This window comes from Puma concolor, chromosome B3 (assembly GCF_028749965.1).
Source record: "Puma concolor isolate L17-30 chromosome B3, mPumCon1.1.hap2, whole genome shotgun sequence".
In the NCBI taxonomy this organism is placed as follows: domain Eukaryota; kingdom Metazoa; phylum Chordata; class Mammalia; order Carnivora; family Felidae; genus Puma; species Puma concolor.
This window is the reverse complement of record NC_141672.1, coordinates 3,066,462-3,087,206: the sequence shown is the minus strand read 5'-3', so window position 1 is coordinate 3,087,206 and position 20,745 is coordinate 3,066,462. Positions and strand designations below refer to the sequence as shown.

The 20,745-nt window shown below is 50.2% G+C and overlaps 2 protein-coding genes across 5 annotated transcripts in view; one reads left to right on the top strand and one right to left on the bottom strand.

Annotated features, from left to right (window-relative positions):
* Window positions 1-296: 296 nt before the first annotated feature.
* On the bottom strand, window positions 297-6,825 carry BAG5 (BAG cochaperone 5). 2 transcript variants are annotated; one of them, XM_086708706.1, is made up of 2 exons: window positions 6,558-6,825; window positions 297-4,671 (listed from the first exon to the last, which is right to left on the bottom strand). In XM_086708706.1, the coding sequence occupies exon 2, from the start codon at window positions 4,641-4,643 to the stop codon at window positions 3,300-3,302; it is 1,344 nt and encodes a 447-aa protein (XP_086564832.1). In that variant the 5' UTR covers window positions 4,644-4,671; window positions 6,558-6,825; the 3' UTR covers window positions 297-3,299. The 2 variants fall into 2 exon arrangements, with proteins under 2 accessions (XP_086564832.1, XP_086564831.1); XM_086708705.1 differs by lacking the exon at window positions 6,558-6,825 and adding an exon at window positions 6,103-6,411.
* A 47-nt stretch (window positions 6,826-6,872) lies between these two features.
* The window catches only part of COA8 (cytochrome c oxidase assembly factor 8), a 36,672-nt gene continuing 22,799 nt past the window's right edge, over window positions 6,873-20,745 (top strand). Inside the window, exon 1 of one of the 3 annotated variants that reach the window (XM_086708703.1) lies at window positions 6,873-7,051. In XM_086708703.1, the coding sequence (XP_086564829.1) occupies window positions 6,929-7,051 (123 nt within the window). In that variant the 5' untranslated portion in view covers window positions 6,873-6,928. The remainder of the gene's footprint in view (window positions 7,052-20,745) is intronic. The other 2 variants (XM_086708704.1, XM_025919462.2) reach the window with 2 other exon arrangements.

Below are 20,745 nucleotides of genomic sequence, written 5' to 3'. Positions count from 1 at the left end.
GAGCTCCCCAGACTCTCCCCTTTCCTAGGGGAAGGTCAACTCCTGCGCGCGGGCCCCGGGGGAGCCGCTCTCCGGCGCCCACGCTTCCGGGGCTTTTTACACAGGTACCCCTTCACCTGTCACAGGACCCTGGCCTGTCCTTAGTGCTGTCACCTTCTTAGGCCACTGCCGCCAAACGGACTTACGGAGCCCACCTTCCCCTCGCCTGGCCCGCTCGGGCAAGACCTTTCCCTCCCCAAAGCAGGCAGTCAGTGAAGGTGAACACATCAGAACAGAACTCACACCTCAGACTCGTATCCCTTCTCCACTGCAAAGATAAGCTAGGAGATTTTTATTTCATTAATAATTAAGGGCACACTAATATCTCAAAATACTGCATTATTTCAGACATACGGTTACAATAGTCATACAACGAATAGAGAGGGGACAGGAACCAACACGCCGGGGTAACACATCTGTATTGTACATCGAAACCAATGGCAAATAGTTCTTCGGTTATTCTTAGAAAAATACTAGACACGTTAAAAGCTGAAAAGCTTTGCTCAAAAATAACCTGTGTGTATAGGATAAGCTTAGACTTTCAAAAACCAGATAAAAACTGGCAAAGTAAAACATGAGAAAAAGCGATGCCCCCCCCTCCCCGTCTCACACACGATACCTTGTAACAGATACACCACACGCCTCGTCGTAGCAAAATAAAGCATCCCACTGTACTGCGGAGCCTCACTACCTTTATTTTCACAACTACTTCATTATAGGTCGGTTGACTTTAATCTAATTTGGGTAAGGACCGCCCTGAAGGCAAAGCTGTCTGCACGGGAGGTAAAGAAGGCAAACATTCCCAGCCAGTTTTTGCTTGAACATGGACTATACCGTTTAATGCAGACCCAAGGCCAAACGTTTTGAGGGGTAGGATTTACTTCCAGTACAGGTTCTCCTCACGTAAGGTCACGAAAATACAATACAATGTAACGAGCCCAGTTTATGGTTACATGCGGCAGGCCCCATTAACAGACACCGCCCTGCGGGGGACAGGAAGCGTAAATCCCGCGTCACCAGGGTTCCTTAAGGGAGAATAATCAGGTGTAAGGAACTGGAACAGGCTGGGAGACAGGAAACGCCGTGCCTGAACACTCACTCAAGGCTGACCCGATCACCTCCGTGACCAAAATAACCCACGTGGGAAATCCACATGGCTCCACGCAAGACATCGGTGCCCTCAGACCAGTGCTCCGGGCTTAGCGACACGGGCCAGCGCCGCCAGAGCTACGGCAAACCTTGTTTGAAATGAACAGCACCGGAAGGTCCCTTTTCAAAGAACAATGGATGCTCGCGAAGGAAATGCTGACGCCAGACTTCCATCCAAATCTGACGTTGAAATTGAAGCAGAGCCTTGCGCAGGATACGCCCAATGCGGCGGAGTCAGCCCTGATCTCCCAGCGGGGTGACTGAGACGGCACTGAATTTAAGAACTCTGAGATTTAAAAGGGCCCTAAAATTAGCGTGCAGAACAGCAGGCCTAAAAGGACTTTGGCCAAAATGAGCTGCCAGTGACCTGCACTGGGAACCCACAGGGGCCGGGGGCGGGGTGTGCACAGGGAGGGGCTCAAGGTCCCAACACGCGAAAGCCCCGTGCACATGTGCCAGTGCCTTTGACCCCACCGCCCACTGCATCTAGAACACTTCTAGCAGGAAAGACACATCAAGGGCTTCTCATTATGGGACAAAGTGAAAATCTGTTAGGGCCACACTTTTATCATTTTAGGTATTTAGGGCTATTCCCTTATCTCCTACTCTTAGCTGCTTACACAGTTACCAAATTAGTATCTCTGAGAGAAAATTACAGACTATAGGGTCCAAAAGATGTGCTCTAACAGGATTCTTCTGTGAAAAGTGGGAACAGAAAAGAGTAGTCTGTCTGTTATAATACTGGGAGCGACATGTTATGGAGGCACTTCAGAACTTCGGGAAATTCTTTTGTTCCCATAGACTGGCAGCCATGAAACTGAATCCTCAGAAAGCACTGACAGAAAGACGCATGCCTTCAGCAGGAGGAAAGACACGTCCCGCGTGGACAGACCCGACTGGCTCTCGAGGGCACTAGAGAAACACCCAGGGACCATTGACACGAGCTAAGGAGCGAGGCAGGTGCTCAGAGCTGTTTTGCGGCTTCGTCCCAGAGTGCGAGGGTGTGGGATGCTGCGAGTAGCGAACTTCCTCAGACAAGCTGGAAACATCTGGTCCCACGCAGCCGCCGGTCCCAGCAGCGGGTTCTGCTCTCAGACGCTGTATGATAGCAGCAGGTGGGTTCAGGGAGTCTGTCCATCACACGGTCTCGGACGACAGAGGCAGCCCATGCTGCACCACGTTCAGACGTGCTGGCTTAGTGTTAGCAGCCTGACATTGGTAACTAATCTCCGGTCTTCATCACCCTGCTACACGTAAGGGTGTTTCCTTTTCTCTTTCTTTTTTTTTCTAAAGGTCTCTTAACCTTACCTAAATGTTCCCATCCTTACTAATTACTACGGAAAATTATAGATTCAGGTTGTGCAAACAAGGGCAACTTGAAGGCAATTTGATGTTTGATCCCTTCTTCGATGCAGTCTCAAAGGTTTCTTTGCTACTAGCTTTCATAATTGTCTTACATTGCACACAAAAATAAGATTTTCCCCTCTAAGTGCAGAGTATGGGGGAAAATACAGACACCATTTTTCAAACAAAAAACGCTTATGAAAAGAACAGAAAATCTGAAAACAAACAAAAAAACCCCCACCCTATTAACTTGGGTTGGACCAATCAGGCCTTAGAAATTAAGGGGGAAAAAAAAGCCTTCTGCTCTACGCAGCATAATAAAACACATCACCGTATTGCTTTTGTGTTTGGACGTTACTTCCACTTAACCAAAAATCTTCCCCCTTCTCATAATTGTTCTAGTATCGTATGAGGTTATGCCTACGTGTAGATCCTGAAATGTCTGCATTTTAATGCCTGCACAACCCACTTAGAGATCACAAGAGCTGCCCAATTCCACTTTCTGATGAAAAAAAACGCCAAAAACCACACCACAACATAGAAATAATGATCCAAATGGAAAAGTTAATGTGCTGTAATCATATTCGTTTTGCAACATCAAAAGCAGCAGAGATACCGAATAGAATTTGCTTAAATCATAAATAGCGAGATTGAAATATGCACGTATAAATTCCATTTCGGCTCCACGAACCGAAAGCTCTCTCTAAACACACAGAAGGATATATAAAGTGCAGAGCAGAACTCGCCACCGTGAGGCCTGTGGTACGTTAGTACTCCCATTCGTCGGATTTCAGGTCGAGATAGCTGAGGATGTTCTGGGCGAGCTTCACCGCCTGCTTCCTGGCGGCTTTGCACTGCTCTTCCCCTTGAGGGTCCACGGCGTCCAGGGCGAGCAGCTGCTTGGTGAGCAGCTCTTCCAGCCGGATGTAGTTTTTGTCCGTTCGGTTCCCATCAAATGAAAGAACCTCTCCCTGGATCTCGGACAAGTTTCCCAGGATGTCCCAGACCGCTTTATGGGACGGGTGCTCCTCGGAAGCGAAGGACCTCCTCTTCTCCAGGGCCTCCTTCAAGTCGATGTAAGTGATGAGGGTCTGCACCTCGATCACTGCTCTTCTCCGAGCCTCCCGGATGCAAGGGTTCTTCTCCAGACTTACCTCGTCCAGCTGTCCGATCAGCCCCTGCAATTCTGTTTTGGAGCTCAGGTACAATTCAGGAGGATTCTGTGCTCGAAGGAACTCGTTTTTTATTTCTCTCATTCTCTTGAGGACCTTTTCTATCTTTAAGATGGAATGATTCTGTCCCAGGTCAAATGCATAGGTGCTATCTGCTTCCTCTTCTAAATCCAAATATTTCAGTAACTGGTTGATATCTTCCACTACCTCCCGGCGGTAATTTCGGATCTCCGTCCGCCCGCACACATCCAGAGCGTCCAGATCCGCGATCAGCCCCGAGAGCACACAAGATAAGTGCCTGCAGGTCTCATTATTGTTCACTCCCATCAGCAGTGCAATCAGAGTGCCCCTGGCCTTGTTCACCTCACACATCACAGAGTTAATTTTGGCAACCGAAGGATGCGCGTCCTCGGAGAGCGGCAGGGAAGGCTGCCTTTTCGTGCAGTCTTCGATAATCTCTTGCACCGCACAGATTTTGGTTAAAGTGTGATACCTTGCTTTGCGCAGGGAGATCTTCCCCCCGGTCTTGACGTGTGTCAGCCTCAGAATGATGTCTTGGATGCCTTCTTCAAATTCATCGGTTACACAGTTGCCCCCACTGTAAAAGGGCACAATCTTCTCTTTCACCAGGGACTGGGCTTCTTGAAAAATGTTCTGTATCTCGATCCGGTGTGGGTGGTTTGCATTCTGCTCTAACTCTTTGAGAAGACGCTCTGTCTCTTGTGCTGCCCTCTTCCTCGCTTGCTGAATGTCTCCTTTTCCTTCAGTATCTACAGAGTCTATTTCAAAAAGCTGTTTTGTTAAAATCCTCTCCAGTTTCTTGTAATTCTTGTCATCTGACAGACCACTGAAGCCAATTACTTGCTGTTCTATACTTTTCACTTCCTTTTGGATTTCCTGAAGCCTACTGATGGATGGATGTTGATTTCCCATATCCATACTTTTGCTGTGTTCAGTTTTAGAAGCACTAAAAAATGACAAGAATGACAAATTACACAAAGCCTCTTCAGAACGGTGACTGTATATTTATCCTGAGATTCTCATTTAAAAAAATATATTTAAGAAAAAGGGCCCGGGGCCCCTGCATGGCTCAGTCAGTTGAGTGTCCGAACTTCGGTTCAGGCCATGAGCTCATGGTTCGTGGGTTCGAGCCCCTGCGTCAGGCTCTGTGCTGACAGCTCAGAGCCTGAGTCCGCTTCGGATTCTGGGTCTCCCTCCCTCCCTGCCCCTCCCCCTATTGTGCATAATCTCTCTCAAAAATAAGCATCGGGGAAAAAAAAAGGCCCGTCATTGCTGTGATCCAAACAACAATCATACTCAAGTGCAGAAAGAGTGACTAGTCCACCTTCCTGAAAATCACCTACACACAGCAGAGATTAAGAACGGCTTACTGCAGTGTGGACGGAGTTGGAGCTCTGTGCCTGTGAATTTCGAGTTTCCTCAACTGTCAGAGAGCAGCCTATGTCTTTATACCAACAGAATGAAATCAACTATCAGCTTAGAAACAGCACAAGTATCTTAGGTATTAACGTTGGAACCTGGCTGATGGCAACAGCAGGCACCTTTGGGGGATGTAAAACAGTGGCCTCTTATCTTTTTACCTTCACATGGGAACAGTGCCATCTAAGCACCCACCTGACCAAAGAGCTATGCTTAGTTTCCAGAAAAAGGTAATTAAATGAAACAAATACCACTGCATCCCAATCGCCACCAAAAGTCCCCACTTCTGGGGCGACTGGGTGGCGCAGTCGGTTAAGCTCCGACTTCAGCCAGGTCACGATCTCGCGGTCCGTGAGTTCGAGACCCGCGTCAGGCTCTGGGCTGATGGCTCAGAGCCTGGAGCCTGTTTCCGATTCTGTGTCTCCCTCTCTCTCTGCCCCTCCCCCGTTCATGCTCTGTCTCTCTGTTCCAAAAATAAATAAACGTTGGAAAAAAAAAAAGTCCCCACTTCTACCGTTCCTCGCCACCCTTCACGCACGTGTACAAAGTTACCCGTTTCTCCCCGCACCCTTCTAGCACCTCGCAAACCTTCCCTGCAGAAGTAGAAAATTGCCCGGAGAGGGACAGGTGACTGGTACCGTGTTAAAAGTACCACGCTGGGCTTTGGAGGGCTAGTACCTCCCCAGCCCCGGTCACGTTCGCCACCCCCTCCCCCAAACATGTGACAGCTAGGAGCAATGCGTTCATTAGCCTCCCATCAAGAGTCGAGAATGGCTTAACGCATTTCCCCCCAAGCTCTCGGGTCTCCATCACGGCTCAATGGGAGAGTGGGTCATCAATTGAAACCGACCCCCTGTGGGTGTCCCGGCCAGGAACATGCCTCTGGAGCCCCACGAAGGGCGGGCTGCCCGGCTTCTTCCTCTCCGCCCCCCTCGCCCTTCTCTGCCAAGCACTTTACCCAGAAGAGTCTAAGCTGGTTTGGTCTTGGCTTCCCGAGGTGAGATGGCGAGGTGGAAGGTCAGCCCTTTACGGGGTGCGGCACGGGAGCTGAGCCCCTGGCTGCATCCCTCTCACCCCAGCCGGCTAGGTCTGAACCGGGCGGCCGGTGAAGGGGCCGGCGGTGGCGCGGCAGCTACTGGCCGCAGCGGCCGCTACGGGCGTCTCGCCCGGGCCCCCAACGCGCCCGCCGGCCCTGACCTCACAATGGCCAGCGCGGGGAGGGGGCGGCCGCTCTGGGCCGGGGCCGCGGAGCCCCCGAGCGGGAGGAGGCCCCGGGAGGGAGGCGAGCGAGCCGGCCCGCGACGGACGCGAGGACGGCGCGGCGCCGAGGCCCGACCGGCCGGGCCGGAGCGGGGGTCGCGCCGGGGCCGGGGTCGCCCACGGGCCCGCCAGCCGCCGCCGCGCCGCGCTCACCTGTGCCGCCCGCGCCATCGCGCACTCCGCCGCCGACGCCCAGCGACCCGCCGCTCCCGCGGTCGCCGGCCCGCGGCCCCGCCCCGGGGCCGAACAGCTCCCGCCCTGGGAAAACGTCCTCCGGCGCCGCGCCGCGCCCGGGCCGCGCCGGCCGCTAGCGCCTGGCACAACAGCCCGGAACTGCCGCGGCCCAAGAGCGGCCGCCGGCGCCCCGCGCCCCCGCCGGGTCCACCCCGCGGCCGGTGCCACGCTGGGAAAGCGCACCGTCGGCCGCGCCGCTCCCTCCCGCCGGCTTTGCGACCGTGCCGTAACGCAGCCGCTCGCGCCGGCGCGACTCTGCCGTGCGCCGCGGCAGCCGGGGGACGCGGGCGATGGCCGCCTTGCGGCCCCGTAGGAGGGCTCTGGTCTCTCCGCTCTGCCGCGCCTTCTCTGGACCAGGCTGTCAGCTCGCTCCCGAGCGAGCTGGGGAGCGCAGGGATACGGCGCCGAGCCGGGTAAGCGGGATTCCTGCAGAGGGTGGGCCGGGACGGGGGACCGCAGGTGGCGGCACACCCAGGCGGCGCTCCTCAGGGACACCTGTGGGTCCCGCACCCCTTTGTGCCGGGCTGCGGCGTCAGCTCTCCGGGAGCGGGGTCCTCGAGCCCGTCCGGGCCTGGCGCGGAGCAGCGCCCGCGGCCCGCGGGGGACAGGGGCGTGGCGAGTGGGGAGTCCCCGGCGCGAGGGGCCCCCAAGTGCCCTGCGTCAACTCCCTTGGTCTCTAGGAACTGAGGGTGTCGCTGTCACGCCGGGGACTGTTGGTGGTCGGAACTTTTGCTAATTCGTATCTCCGAGTCAGCTGTAGCGAGTTTGTTACGTACCTTGTCTTCCCGAAGGTTGTTCTTTCTTAAACAGCTCTTGATGTGCACAGCATGTTTTTGTTTTGTTTTGTTTTCGGTCTGTGTTTTGGCTTCGTCAAGATTATTAGTCCTTTTCTTCAAGCTATGGCACACGTTATCATCGACTTTTGTGGGACTTCACGTTGAATAGTTTTTCTTGTTTGGAAGCTATTTGCATACACGCATGTTACAAGTTGAAGGTCCACAAAGATCAATATCTGTAGCAACAAAGAATGACAGTTTTTATCAATTGCACTTTTTTGGGAAAGGATTTTTTTTTTTTTTTTGTCAGTGGAGTTCTAAGCCTTGAGTCCACCTGTCACAAGAAAATGTCGTCTAACTGTGGAATGCGCTGCAGTTAAAATATTTAAAGAAAGCATACAAATACTAACACTTCCTTTTGCCAACAGGCTAAGGAGGGGGCCTGGAAAGCCCGGGATAAAAAAGCCAGTTAAGAATTCCAAAATGAGCCTGCTTGTAAATTTTCATTTATTTTAGCCTGTTGCCCGTTAGCATTCTTTTATAAATGCAGCTTTGAAGTTCTGCCTGGTTTATAGTTTAGCGAAGAAGTTAACAGGGCAACTGGTCACCCAGAGCCCCGGTCTCTAGCTCAGCTTCCTGTTACAGTGGCCACAGCGGGGACTTTCATTCCTACAATATAGAAACCCACCCAGCATCTCAGTCTTTGGGCAGCAAGGTATTCAACAAGTATCTGAAAGTGCTCTGGGCAGGCAAACGTAACATCAACCAACTGTCCCTAGGATGAGGACTTACCCTAGCTTATTTTGTGAACTAGGGTGCCCAAGGGGCACCTGGCTGGCTCAGTTGGTAGAGCATGCGACCTTTGATCTTGGGGTTGTGAGCCCCACACTGAGTGAAGAGATTACTTAAAAATAAAATCTTAAAAAAAACACCCAAACAAGGTTTCCTTTATTGTCACATACCCTTTTGCTGAAGTCAGTCTTACCGTGGGTCTAATCCTCAGGATGAGACCTTTCTTCCTTTTGTTGTCCAAGTGACAGTGGAGCAGGGGGCTGCTCACCCACTGGGCCGCCTGAACTTGTGAAGGTGTGGATTGTGATGCCCACAAGGGGATAAGCTGCCTGTGAGTCAGACCTGGCCCTGCTCTCCTGCGGAAACTGCTGCTGTGTTTTTGTAGGACGTGCGCCCCATTGTGCTAGATCTTGCACAGAACTTACAGGATCAGTTTTTACTTCAGGGCGATTTGTGTTTCCTGTTTGTTTGGGCGTATCTCCCTGTGCTCGCTGAGTACATGGCTGGCTCTGTCCAGGTAGTTCAATTCCTGCTGCACAGAGAGATTGTTGTCTTTCAGACTTTGATTTTAAATATTAGGCCTTTTGTTTTTCTTAATGGTTACTTATTTTTGAGAGAGAGAGTGCGAGCGCAAGTGGGACAGGAGCAGAGAGAGAGGGAGACACAGAAACCAAAGCAGGCTCCAGGCTCTGAGCTGTCAGCACAGAGCCTGACATGGGGCTCAAACCCACGAACTGTGAGATCATGACCTGAGCCGAAATCTGGCGCTTAACCGACTGCGCCACCCAGCGCCCCTCCCCATAGATATTAGGTCTTCTTAAAAGTAACAGGTCGAAGGGGCGCCTGGGTGGCGCAGTCGGTTAAGCGTCCGACTTCAGCCAGGTCACGATCTCACGGTCCGTGAGTTCGAGCCCCGCGTCAGGCTCTGGGCTGATGGCTCGGAGCCTGGAGCCTGTTTCCGATTCTGTGTCTCCCTCTCTCTCTGCCCCTCCCCCGTTCATGCTCTGTCTCTGTCTGTCCCATAAATAAATAAAAACGTTGAAAAAAAAAATTAAAAAAAAAAAAAAGTAACAGGTCGTGAACCTTCTGTTTTCTTTATTTAAATAGATATATTTTAATCCTGTATGTCTAGTTCACACAACATATTTTTTATTAAGTTTTTAATTTTAATTTCAGTATAACATACACTGTTATATTAGTTTCAGGTGTACAATACGGTGATTCAACACTTCCTTACATCACCCGGTGCTCATCCCAACAGGTGCCCTCCTTCATCCCCGTCTCCCCCCCACCCCCCACCCCCCACCTCCTCTCTGGTGACCATCGATTCTCTACAGTTAAGAGTCTGTTTCTTAGTTTTTCTCGCTCTCTTTTTTTTCATTTGCTTATTTGTTTTGTTTCTTAAATTCCATATATGAGTGAATCATATGGTATTTGTCCTTCTCTGACTTATTCACTTAGCATTATACTTTCTGGATCCATCAAAGTTGTTGCAAATGGCAAGCTTTCATTCTTTTTTATGGCTGAATATTCCATTGTATACGTGTATCCCTTCGATTTAGTGTTTTTGTATTTTTTGGATGGATACCCAGTGGTGTGATTACTGGACCATGGGGCAGTCCTATTTTTAATGTTTGAGGAACCTCTGTATTGTTTTCCAGAGTGGCTATACCAGTTTGCATTCCTACCAACGGTGTAGGAAGGTTCCCCTTTCTCCACATCCTCACTACATATTTTTCTTTAATTCTTTGTTCTTCACTTGAGTTCAGGAAAGCTGCTTTAGGACCTACATGATTTATTCCCATCTGCTGTCTCTGGTACTACTTTTTCTTCCAAACCCAACTGAAAAAGTCAGCTAGGACTCTTGATTTCAACTCAGGTCATGATCTCATGGTTTGAGAGATCGAGCCCTGCATCAGGCTCTGCACTGACAGTGGGGAGCCTGCTTGGGATTCTCTCTCCCTCTCTCGCTCTCTGCCCCTCCCCCCTCAAAATAAATAAACATTAAAAAAAAAAGTCAGCTCTAAAATTAAGTGTTTTCTAGGCACTTAACACCTGTTTATTCCTTGTCTCTGTAGTTTACATCATCGGCTCCTAAAAGTGTTTGCACATTTGGAATCATCTGGAAGACTTTAAAAAATACCACCCCCTCTCCCCACCCCCTGAGATTCTGAGGTGATTGGTCTGGGATGTGGCCCTGGGCACCAGGATCTTTAATTATTTATTGGTTTGTCTAGTTTCCCCTGCCCAGGTTTGTTGAAGTATAGCATCAGGATTTTATGGGGGAGTCTAAAAATGAGCTCACAAGGGGTGCCTGGGTAGCTCAGTCGGTTAAGTGGCCGACTTCGGCTCAGGTCACGATCTCGCGGTCCGTGAGTTCGAGCCCCGCGTCGGGCTCTGTGCTGACGGCTCAGAGCCTGGAGCCTGTTTCAGAATCTGTGTCTCCCTCTCTCTCTGACCCTCCCCCATTCATGCTCTGTCTCTCTCTGTCTCTAAAATAAATAAACGTTAAAAAAAAATAAAAACGAGCTCACAAGTTAGAGAAGCAGTGGTTACATTATACACATTACTGTTTGCTTGTAGTCCTGGGATGCCTGGTTGGCTCAGCAGGTTAAGAGTCCAAATTCGGCTCAGGTCACGATCTAGCTGTTGCGAGTTCGAGCCCCGTGTCAGCCTCTGTGCTGACAACTGGCAGCCTGGAGCCTGCTTCAGATTCTGTCTCTCTCTCTCTCTCTGCTCTTCGCATGCTCATGCTCTGTCTCTCTCTCTTTCTCTCAAAAATAAGTAAACATTAAAAATGTATAAAGTAGACTATTTGCTTGTAGTCCTGGATTCATCAACACGGCACTAGTTTGCATTAACCAAGTGTTTGCACACGCTGGTCTGTGAACTTTGCCTGTTTTCCTCTTTGCACGGTTCTGTGAAGTAGGTGCTTTTACCCTCCCCGTTGTACAGACCAGAAAACTTGAGTGCAATAAGATGGAAACATTTCCTCAAGATCACAGCGCTTGCTCATAAAGAATATCTATATTATAGTTCCTGTATCTAGAGGAGAGTGAATTAACATTTTTCTTCTAGTAACTTTTGGATCAAAAAAAAAAAAAAAAGCCCAAACAGGCCCTCAGCAGGAGAGGTAATATTTACAGATAAATAGTGGGAGTCCTGATCCCATATTTTGCTTAGATTTTCATTAAAGAGAATGATTTTCAACAGTTCCCTCCCTTCAAATGTAGCTTCAGAGTAAACACATGAGGGAAGTTAAGTGCTAGACAAATGAGAAAGTGGTGAGTGGTCTCATCAGAGGATTTTATTTATTTATTTATTTTTAAACAAACTTAAAAAAAATTTTTTTTTTTTTTTTTTAGAGAGTGCACGTGCCCATGAGCAGGGGACAGGGGCAGAGAGAGAGAGAGAATCTTAAGCAGACTCCACACTCAGCACAGATCCTGATGCAGAGCCCAGCACAGGGCTTGATCCCACAACCCTGGGATCGTGACCTGAGCCAAAATCAAGAATTGGATGCTCAACTGACTAAGCCACCCAGGCAGCCTCATCAGAGGGTTTTAAAATAAGCATGGATATTTCTAGTATTTAAAAGGCTTTCAATAAATTAGTTGGAAGAAAATTAAAGCTGGGGCAGAGGACTTTAAACAGCCCAGGGCCTGGCTGTGACTGGCCTGGTGTTACCCAGCAGAGTCAGGGTTGAAAGGGGCCTTTCTCACTCTCTGCCTCCTGTTCAGATGTCCCCGCACGCTGTTTCTTCATGGAGTGAAACAGTTACAGGGTTTCCCCTTGTTCTGTTCATGTGGAGAAATACATTCCTTTATTTTCTATTTTTGTTATTTATGGGAAATGTTAAACTTGCAAAAACAGAAGAGTGTAAAGAATGCTGTGTGTCCAGTACCCTGCTTCTACCCCTGTCCGCTTGGGGGTGTTTATTTCATCTTTACCCATCCATTCCCGGCTCCCAGATTACTTTGTGGCAAATATCAGATTTCACATTTCATTTGTGGAGCGCCTCGGTGGCTCAGGGTTAAGCGTCTGACTTCAGCTCTGACTTCAGCTCGGGTCATGATCTCACGGTTCTTGGATTCGAGCCCCGTGTCAGGCTCTGTGCTGACAGCTCGGAGCCTGGAGCCTGCTTCTGATTCTGTGTGTGTGTGTGTGTGTGTGTGTGTGTGTGTGTGTGTGTGTGTGTGTCTCTGTCTCTGTCTCTTTCTCTCTCTGCCCCTCTCCCGCTCATGCTCTGTCTCTCAAAAGTTAAAAAAAAAAGGAACATTTCATTTGTAATATTTCCTATGTATCTTTTTTTTTTTTTAATGTTTTGAGAGGGGAGGCGGGGCAGACAGAGAGAGGGAGAAAGAGAATCCCAAGCAGGCCCCACGCCCAGCGTGGATCTGGACGCAGGGCTCAGTCACAACTGTGAGATGGTGACCTGAGCCAAAATCAAGAGATGGACGTTTAACCGACTGAGCCACCCAGGCGCCCCAAAGTTCATATTTTTTTTAACTTTTTTTTTTTAATGCTTACTATTTTTTAGAGTTCTAAAGTTCGTATCTTTTACAGTTACATATGGGGGCGTCTGGGTTGCTCAGTCCGTTAAGCATCTGACTCTTGATGTCAGCTCAGGTCATGATCTCATGGTTCATGGGTTTGAGCCCCGTGTTGGGCTCTGTGCTAACACTGCCGACCTGCTTGGGCTTCTCTCTGTGTCCCTCCTCTGCTCATTCTCTCTCTCTCCCTGTCCCTCTCAAAATAAGTAAACTTGAAAAAAAAAAGAAATAGGGGCACCTGGGTGGCTCAGTCGGTTGAGCGGCTGACTTCAGCTCGGGTTATGGTCTCACAGTTCATGAGTTCAAGCCCTGCGTCGGGCTCTGTGCTGACAGCTCAGAGCCTGGAGCCTGCTTCAGATTCTGTCTCTGTGTCTCTCTGCCCCTCACCTGCTCGTGCTCTGCCTCTCAAAAATAAATGTGCTAAAAAAAATTAAAAAAAAGAGATATGAACTTTAAAATATATATATAAACATAATAACTAAAATACAACTTCAGCAAATGTTCAGCGTTCAGTTTTTTTTTTTTTTAGATTTCTTCAGTTATCGTAGAAATGTTTTTTGCTTTTTTTTGTTTTGTTTTGCTTTTACAGTTTTCTTGTATCAGGATGCACATTAGGGCTACAGATTGTGATTTATTGACATTCTTTTGGTTACTTTTTAATCTATAGGTTTTGACTCCGTCCCCTTCCTTTTTTCAAAGTAGTTTATGCTGGAGGAGGGGAAGGATGTGTCCTTTTGAATTTTCCACAAACTGTGTTTTGCTGTTGCTTTCCCAGGGCGTAATGTACCATGTTCCTCCGATCTGTGTGTCTCCTGTAAATTGACAGCTGCAGTCTAGAGCCTTGACCACATCCAGATTTGACTTTGTTTTTGAGAAGACTAACTTCGTTGGGGGATTGTGTTCCTCTATCAGGATTGGCTGATTTCTGATGTGAAGCCAACGTTTCACTCCCGGTATAAACCCTGTTTAGTCCTTTAGGTACTGCTGAATACGGAATGCTGATGTGTCTACGTCTGTCTAGAATGGGAGGCTGGGATCCCAACCCTCCAGAAGGAAGACTTTCGGTTCCCAGCCCCGAAGTGTCAGGACTGCAGACCTGCAGGGACACCACGTTTTGCCGGCATCTGTTCCTCTCACCGTTGCCCACCGGTTTCCCCAGTGGTGTAGTGTGACGCCTTCACTCAGGAGCTTCGTGTTCTGTGCAGGCACTTCCGGGAAGGAGGGCCTAGGGGAAAGTCTTTGGTTCCAAATCCTGGCTCCTCGTGGGGAGGTGGGCCCGGGACTGTGCCGGGAGAGCCCAGGAGCCTGCTGTAAGCGGGAAGGGGTGGAGAAGGAGGCTGGGCCTGCAGAGCTGGAGGAGGAGAAGCCCCCCACGGGGCTGCCTGGCTGGCAGTTTACATAGAAAGAGGAAAAAACGGGAGGGGTTGTTCCCTCCCAGACACGGTGATGAACGCTCAGTGTGACAAGTACGTACACGCACGTTCCTTTCCTTGTCCTGGCTGCTCGCCAGCAGAGCTGAGGGGTTCTAGCCTGCGCGGCCCCCGCCTCCTGTCCCGCCCGAGACAGCCACTCCACTGTGAGGAAGCCGTGCATTCCATGCTGCTGCTGTGACAGCCGTAAATTACGGTAATTATTCTAACCTCAAAGGGAGTCTTCCTTTTACAGAAGGACTTTTTCCTCCCCCAAGCTCCTTCTCCTCCCTTTTAAATAGCAGTTCTGGGGTGAACAAAAACAGAACATATATTTACTGGGGAGCGCAGAAGAGCTAACTCTGCTACAATTAAGATAAAATCTCTCAAATTATAGTGGAAAACTGAGGGTGGTTGAGAGAGCTGGTTGACAGAGTTCACCTGTAAAGCAGATGATTTAGGCAATAGCGAGGTGACACGTGAGGAGGGGTCACTGAACACTCCTGGCGCCTCCTGGCGCTTCTTCATGTGTGGGTAGCTCGGAAAAGCCGTGAGTTGTTGGGGTGACTGCTTTAACGCTTCCTGATAAGGAACCTGTAAGAAGATGACACTGGGGTACAGTTCTGGAGGGTGGTGAACCGGTGGAGCACTGTGGGGGTGACACCTGCCCTTTTGTCCCCTTGCTGCTGTCCTTCAGCGTCCTCGGTCGGCTTGGGGGAGGGGAGGGGTCCCCATCTTGGGATGCAAGTCCGTGGGGCGAGCCTGGGCCAGCTGCCTGTTGCCACTCATTGGGTCCCTGTGTGTGAATCACCTTTAGTTTCTAAGACTGAAGGCTTTGGGGCAGAAGTCCAGGAATATTTGTGGAAAGGTAGGGTTTTAAAAAAATGCTTTTTTTGGAAAACAAAAGGAAAATGTAGAGATCATATATTGTTTTTAGAAGGATGGATGAGAGGGGCGCCTGGGGCTCCGTCGGTTAAGTGTCCGACTCTTGATTTCAGCTCCGGTCATGATCTCGCAGTGCGTGAGTTCACGCCCCGTGTTGGGCTCTGCACTGTCAGTAAGGGACTGTCTCCCTCTGTCTCTCTGTCCCTCCCCTGCTCGCTCGCTCACTCTAAATAAATTAAATAAATAAATAAACAAATCAATAAAGGACGAAAGGTTGAAGATCTACACACTGCAACCCTGGAACGATTGTTCAGTCTGGTGTCCAGTCGTATTTGACGATGACAAGTGGCAGTTTCAGGTCTTAGGTAAGCAGATGAGGGCGTCTTTCTGCCAGCGGGGCCCTGTCGCTATGGCACAGGAAGGAGGAATTCAGTCCCTTTTGTGGACCAGCTGGCCCTTCGTTTGGAACTTTCCACCTTGGCTGTGCCTCTTCTGGTCCAGCTTTGCGTGAGAGAGATGCTTCAGAAGTGCCAGACAGAAGTCACCGTGATCAAATGTGAGGACGTGTGAGTCTGCGAGAAGTGGATGCAGGACGAAGTGAACACCTCGGTAGGTGCCACAGCTGTGGCCACGCGGACGTGACCGCTGTGTCTAGGACCTGTCCCCTCTCCCTCCTGGCCAGCCGGCCAGCCTGGCTTCCCACTTCGCCGCAGCTCGGCCCGGCCACCTACACCAGCTCCTCCTAGTTCTCCCACTGTGCTCCAGCTTACTGCAGAACAGCCCGTGAGGCGCGCCGCTCTGACCGCACAGACCAGAAAACCTGGAAACTCGGCGGGATCTAGCAGTGACAGACCCTCGAGAACAGTCTTGACAGCTGATGGTGTTTGGCTTGCTCACAACTTCTGAAAGTTCTGGCACCAGTTCATCAATAATGGCCATAACTAGCTTGTCAGGTGTCCTTCTGGCAGAAAGTTCAAGGGCTTTTTGACGTTGAAGTGCATTTCTTGCATAAGCAGAGAATCAACAGGAAAGATTAAGACTGGGAAGAACAGGGGCTCCTAGGTGGCTTGGTCGGTCAAGTGTCCGACTTCGGCTCAGGTCATGATCTCACGGTCCGTGAGTTCGAACCCCACGTCTGTGGGCTCTGTGCTGACCGCTCAGAACCTGCAGCCTGTTTCTGATTCTGTGTCTCCCTCTCTCTCTGCCCCTCCTCTGTTCATGCTCTGTCTCTCTCTGTCTCAAAAATAAATAAGCGTTAAAAAAAAAAATTTTGGGGGCGCCTGGGTGGCACAGTCGGTTAAGCGTCCGACTTCAGCCAGGTCACGATCTCGCGGTCCGTGAGTTCGAGCCCCGCGTCAGGCTCTGGGCTGATGGCTCAGAGCCTGGAGCCTGTTTCCGATTCTGTGTCTCCCTCTCTCTCTGCCCCTCCCCTGTTCATGCTCTGTCTCTCTCTGTCCCAAAAATAAATAAACGTTGAAAAAAAAAAATTAAAAAAAAAAATTTTAAGACTGGGAAGAACATTCCTCCAACAAGCACAGTCCTGCCGCCTGGGGCTCGAAGGCTCCTGGGAGAAGCAGACGTGCCAGTGCTGTGAGGAGCCTTGGGAGCCCGCGGAGAGGTGCCCTTGTCTGTGAAGATGAGGGGGGAGCCCGCGGAGAGGTGCCCTTGAACCGGGGGCCGTGAAAATGAGGAGGGAGCACGGAGGAGAAAACACGCAGGCGGAGGAAGGACAGAAGCCAGCTGGCGTGGCATTAAAGGAGCCTCCTGTGGGTGGAGGAAAAGGAGAGATTGGGGCCCCAGCAGGCCCGGGCTGCCAGACCACAGGAAGGGGTTAGGTTCTCTCCTGAGGGTAATGATAATCACCGAGGAAGATTTTACATTTTACGGGAAGGGGCGGCACAGTTCGGTCAGGGGTGTGGGAGACACTGCTTCGCAGCAGGGGTGGGTATGGAGACAGAGTAGGTGGGGAGGGAGTAGGCGGGGAGGGGGCAGCCTGGAGGCGGTGGCGCTGCTCAGACCAGCCCATCAGGAGTTGTCACGGGGCCAGAGACCTCACCATGGCGGAGGCGGGCACGCCTCTGTGTGTGTGTGTGTGTGTGTGTGTGTGTGTGTGTGTGTGTGTGTGTGTGGTGTGGGGAGGTTGCTGCAGCCACCCGAGCCGAGTCCTTCAGGTCCTGGCATGGGGGTGCCAGAGTCCGGTGGCCAGAATTCTGCGAAGCTTATTCCTTCAGCCACAGAGAAGGCTTCTCAAAGGACAGGGTGTGACTCTTTTTAATTCTGATCGCTGTGGGCCCTCGCCTTTGCTGCTGTGAGAAAAAGGGCCGTAAGTTAAAGTATTGGCAGTGATCACGAAATAAGTTAACTTGAAACAGGTGGAAAGTTTGCATTCCAGCGGCTTCCTCCTCCAGAAGTCTGAAGGTGATAAGAACGGTCAAGTACAGGAGGAAGCAGCAGGGCCTGCCAACAGACACGCTCGGAAAATGAGGCGGACGGGACAGAGCTCTTGTGGCAAAAGCTGCCTGCAGGGAGTCTTAGAAATGTTTTCTTTAAAAAAGTTCTTATGTTTTTCTCATACACACACTTACGTTTGCTTGCTTCTAGAAGACGTTATAGGAAACCTTTTCATCGTGTTGATAGCTTTGGAAGTTCTATTTGGTTTCATCTGTTTTCTCATACGTATTGGTAGAAAAGCGAAACCACCTTGGGTGCTTAAACCATTGAAGCTGCTGCTCTCTACAGGGTGCCGAAGGGTGACGGCGTGGGCCGCTCTTGGGCCGCTCTGGTGTGAGGCACTCGGGAAACATGCCGACAGGGTGGTCTTCCCTCCTTGCCTTCCGAGAGAGGCCCAGAGGAAGCTTCTGGAGAGGCGCCACCCCCACCCCCAGGAGGAAAGAAGCATTCTCGCCACCAGGAATGAAGGAAATCTACAGGAACAAACCTTGATTAAAGTAGTTCCTGCCCTCCTCTGGTCTCCATATATTTCTGTTCCTTTCCACAGCTGATGCTTCTAGTGCAGCCTAGTGTATCAGCACCGGGCTGCTGCTTGGGTCCTCATTTCCCTGTGGGGCCCACGCCTGCATGACCCCTGGGGCTTTCCTCCGTGGATGTGTCTCCGGTGGATTTACCCCCCAGGTCCAGCTGCAGACCCCAGGGTGGGGTGGGGGGGCAGGGAAGCTTGGCCTCACCTACGGCTCAAAACTATAAATACTTAAGCTACGTTTTGACCACCATTTCCAGAGAACATCTGTAATAACTTGGTTAAAGTGGTGTGGAACATGTTATGAACCCTTTTGAAAAGCAGTAGGGAATTGAGGTGACTGGGTCAGTGCATTCGTGATGGGGTCTGCAGTGAGGAGTGTGGCCTGGTGTGTTCCAGCTAGCACTGACGTCCTGCAGTGAAGAGAGCTGCTTCCTACGTTGTTAAGTTTTTATTTATTTTTGAGAGAGAGCGTGTGCCGCCCCCCCCCCCCCCCCCGCCACCATGTGCAGGGGAAGTCCAGAGAGAATCCCAAGCAGGCTCGATGCTGGGCTTGATCTCACGAACCCGTGAGATCATGACCTGAGCCCAAATCAAGAGTCGGACACTTAACCGATCAAGGCACCCAGATGCCCTGCTACATTTTCAGGAAGTTTGCTAATAAACAGCTATTACTAAAAATTATATACTAAAATAAATTATATTAAAGATAATACATATTTAGACTTTCACATGTGTTTTATTATAGTTTACAATCATCTCTGCTTTTGAGGTTATTTACGACTATTGTACCTACTTGGTAGAAAAACCACATAATGGTATACTGCTTGAAATTGTCCACAGTGGAAGGATTTGCACCATGGAAATTGGCAAATGTGCTAAATCAGGACTTGAGTTACTGTTTTGTTGATTGTCTTGACTTAGGGAGGCAAAGGCGAAGATGTTAGTAATAGAAGTTAAATTAACAAGTGTATCTTGTCTGTTGCCATTACATGGTGAATAGCCCCAAGTTGAGGAAACATTCTTCTAGTATTCAAAAGCAAAGAAATTACTCCTGTCTTTGACAAATAGGGCTTGTTTCACTTTTCTCCTGTCCTCCCTACCAAGTAGCCTTTGTGTCTGAAGGACACTAACGAGTCATTTGCAGCCATGGGCTGGCTAGTGATACAAGGTTGTGGCAGAAATCTGAGAAGGAGCCACAGTGAGACAGCACTTGGTGCCCACTAGAGTGGCTACAATGAGGACAAGATGCGCGGTGACAAATGCTCAGCAGGGAAACTGGAACCCCGCGCCCTGCCAGAGGGAGTGTCACCTGGTGTAGCTGCCGTGGGAAGCCGCGTGGTGGCTTCTCCGAAGGTTAAACATAGAGTTACCATGTGACCCTGCCATCCTGCTCCTGTGTGTACCCCCGAGAGAATTGAAAACCGATGTCCACACAAAAATCTGTACACCAGTGTTCACAGCAACACAATTCATAGCAGCCAAAAAGTGGAAACAATCCAGATGCATTCAGCTGACGAACAGATAGAAAATGTGTTATGGCCACGCTGGGAAATACCGAAATACCTTTTGGTTCAGCCTTTAGCCGTAACAAGGAATGAAGTTCTGACACGTGCTACCATGCGGATGAACTTTGGAAACATGTTATGTGAATGTCAGTCACAAAAGAGTACATACTGTGATCTTCCGTTTACACAAAATGTCCACAGCAAGCACATCCACAGAGGCAGAAATAGAGCAGTGGTAGTGGGGACTGGGGGACAATGCGGAGTGACTGCTCGTGAAGACAGCTTTCTCTTCGGGGTGGTGACAGTGTCCTGGAATTGGTAATGGTTGCACATCTCTGGGAGCATGCTGAAAACACGGAATTGTACGCTTCAGTGGGGTTAATTTCACAGTACGTGAATTATTTTTCTCTAAAGCCGTTGTCAAAACAATGAAAGCAGTTTGTAAGAATCGGTTGGCTGCGTGGAGTTTATCAGGAAGGGTGTGTGTCGTGTTTCATTACTGTTTGTAAAGTGCACTGCACACCCTTGCACTTGTATACCTCCCTCAGCCATATTAATCAGGGACTGTGCGCTGCCCGGGGTGGCTCATGGATCCCTCACCACTGCATGCTTCTCCCTGTGCCTCCGCCTTGCACCCTCCCCCGGTGACAGCAGAGCAAGGCTCCTGTCCTCCCTGCCCCCACAGTGTGCTTGCACCCCCCCCCCCCGCCCCGCCCCGCCACAGCAGGCCTGGGGGTCCCTCCCCCCACTCCTCTGGAGCCTCCGAAATGTTGCTTGAACTTGAGGAAGCATTCCATGTTGTGATAGTAATTGTCAGCATGTTTTTTGTTTTTTTACTTTTCAAAGAGAAAGAGAAAGCATGAGCGGGGGAGGGCAGAGAGAAAGGGAGAAAAGATTGGAAGCAGGCTCTGCACTGTCCACGCAGAGCCCAACGCGGGGCTCGAACCCACTGAGCCACCCAAGGACCCCAGCACCACAGCTTTAACTCCTTACAACTCCTTTTCGGTGATGGTGCACTTCCTGCCCATGGTTTTATTTTTTCACTCAAATGTTGTAACTTCTTTTACCTAATCTGTCAAGTCTTTAACAGTTTGAATTTATTTGTTAAAGTTTATTTGTTCTGTGGGGGAGGAGCAGAGAGAAAGGAAGAGCGAGAGAGTCCCAAGCAGACTCCGTGCTAAGTGTCAGCAGAGAGCCGGACGCGAGG

What these genes read in the sequence shown, in the direction of transcription:
- BAG5 (XM_086708706.1), bottom strand. Translation starts at nt 4,643, where the DNA reads ATGGATATGGGAAATCAACATCCATCCATCAGTAGGCTTCAGGAAATC.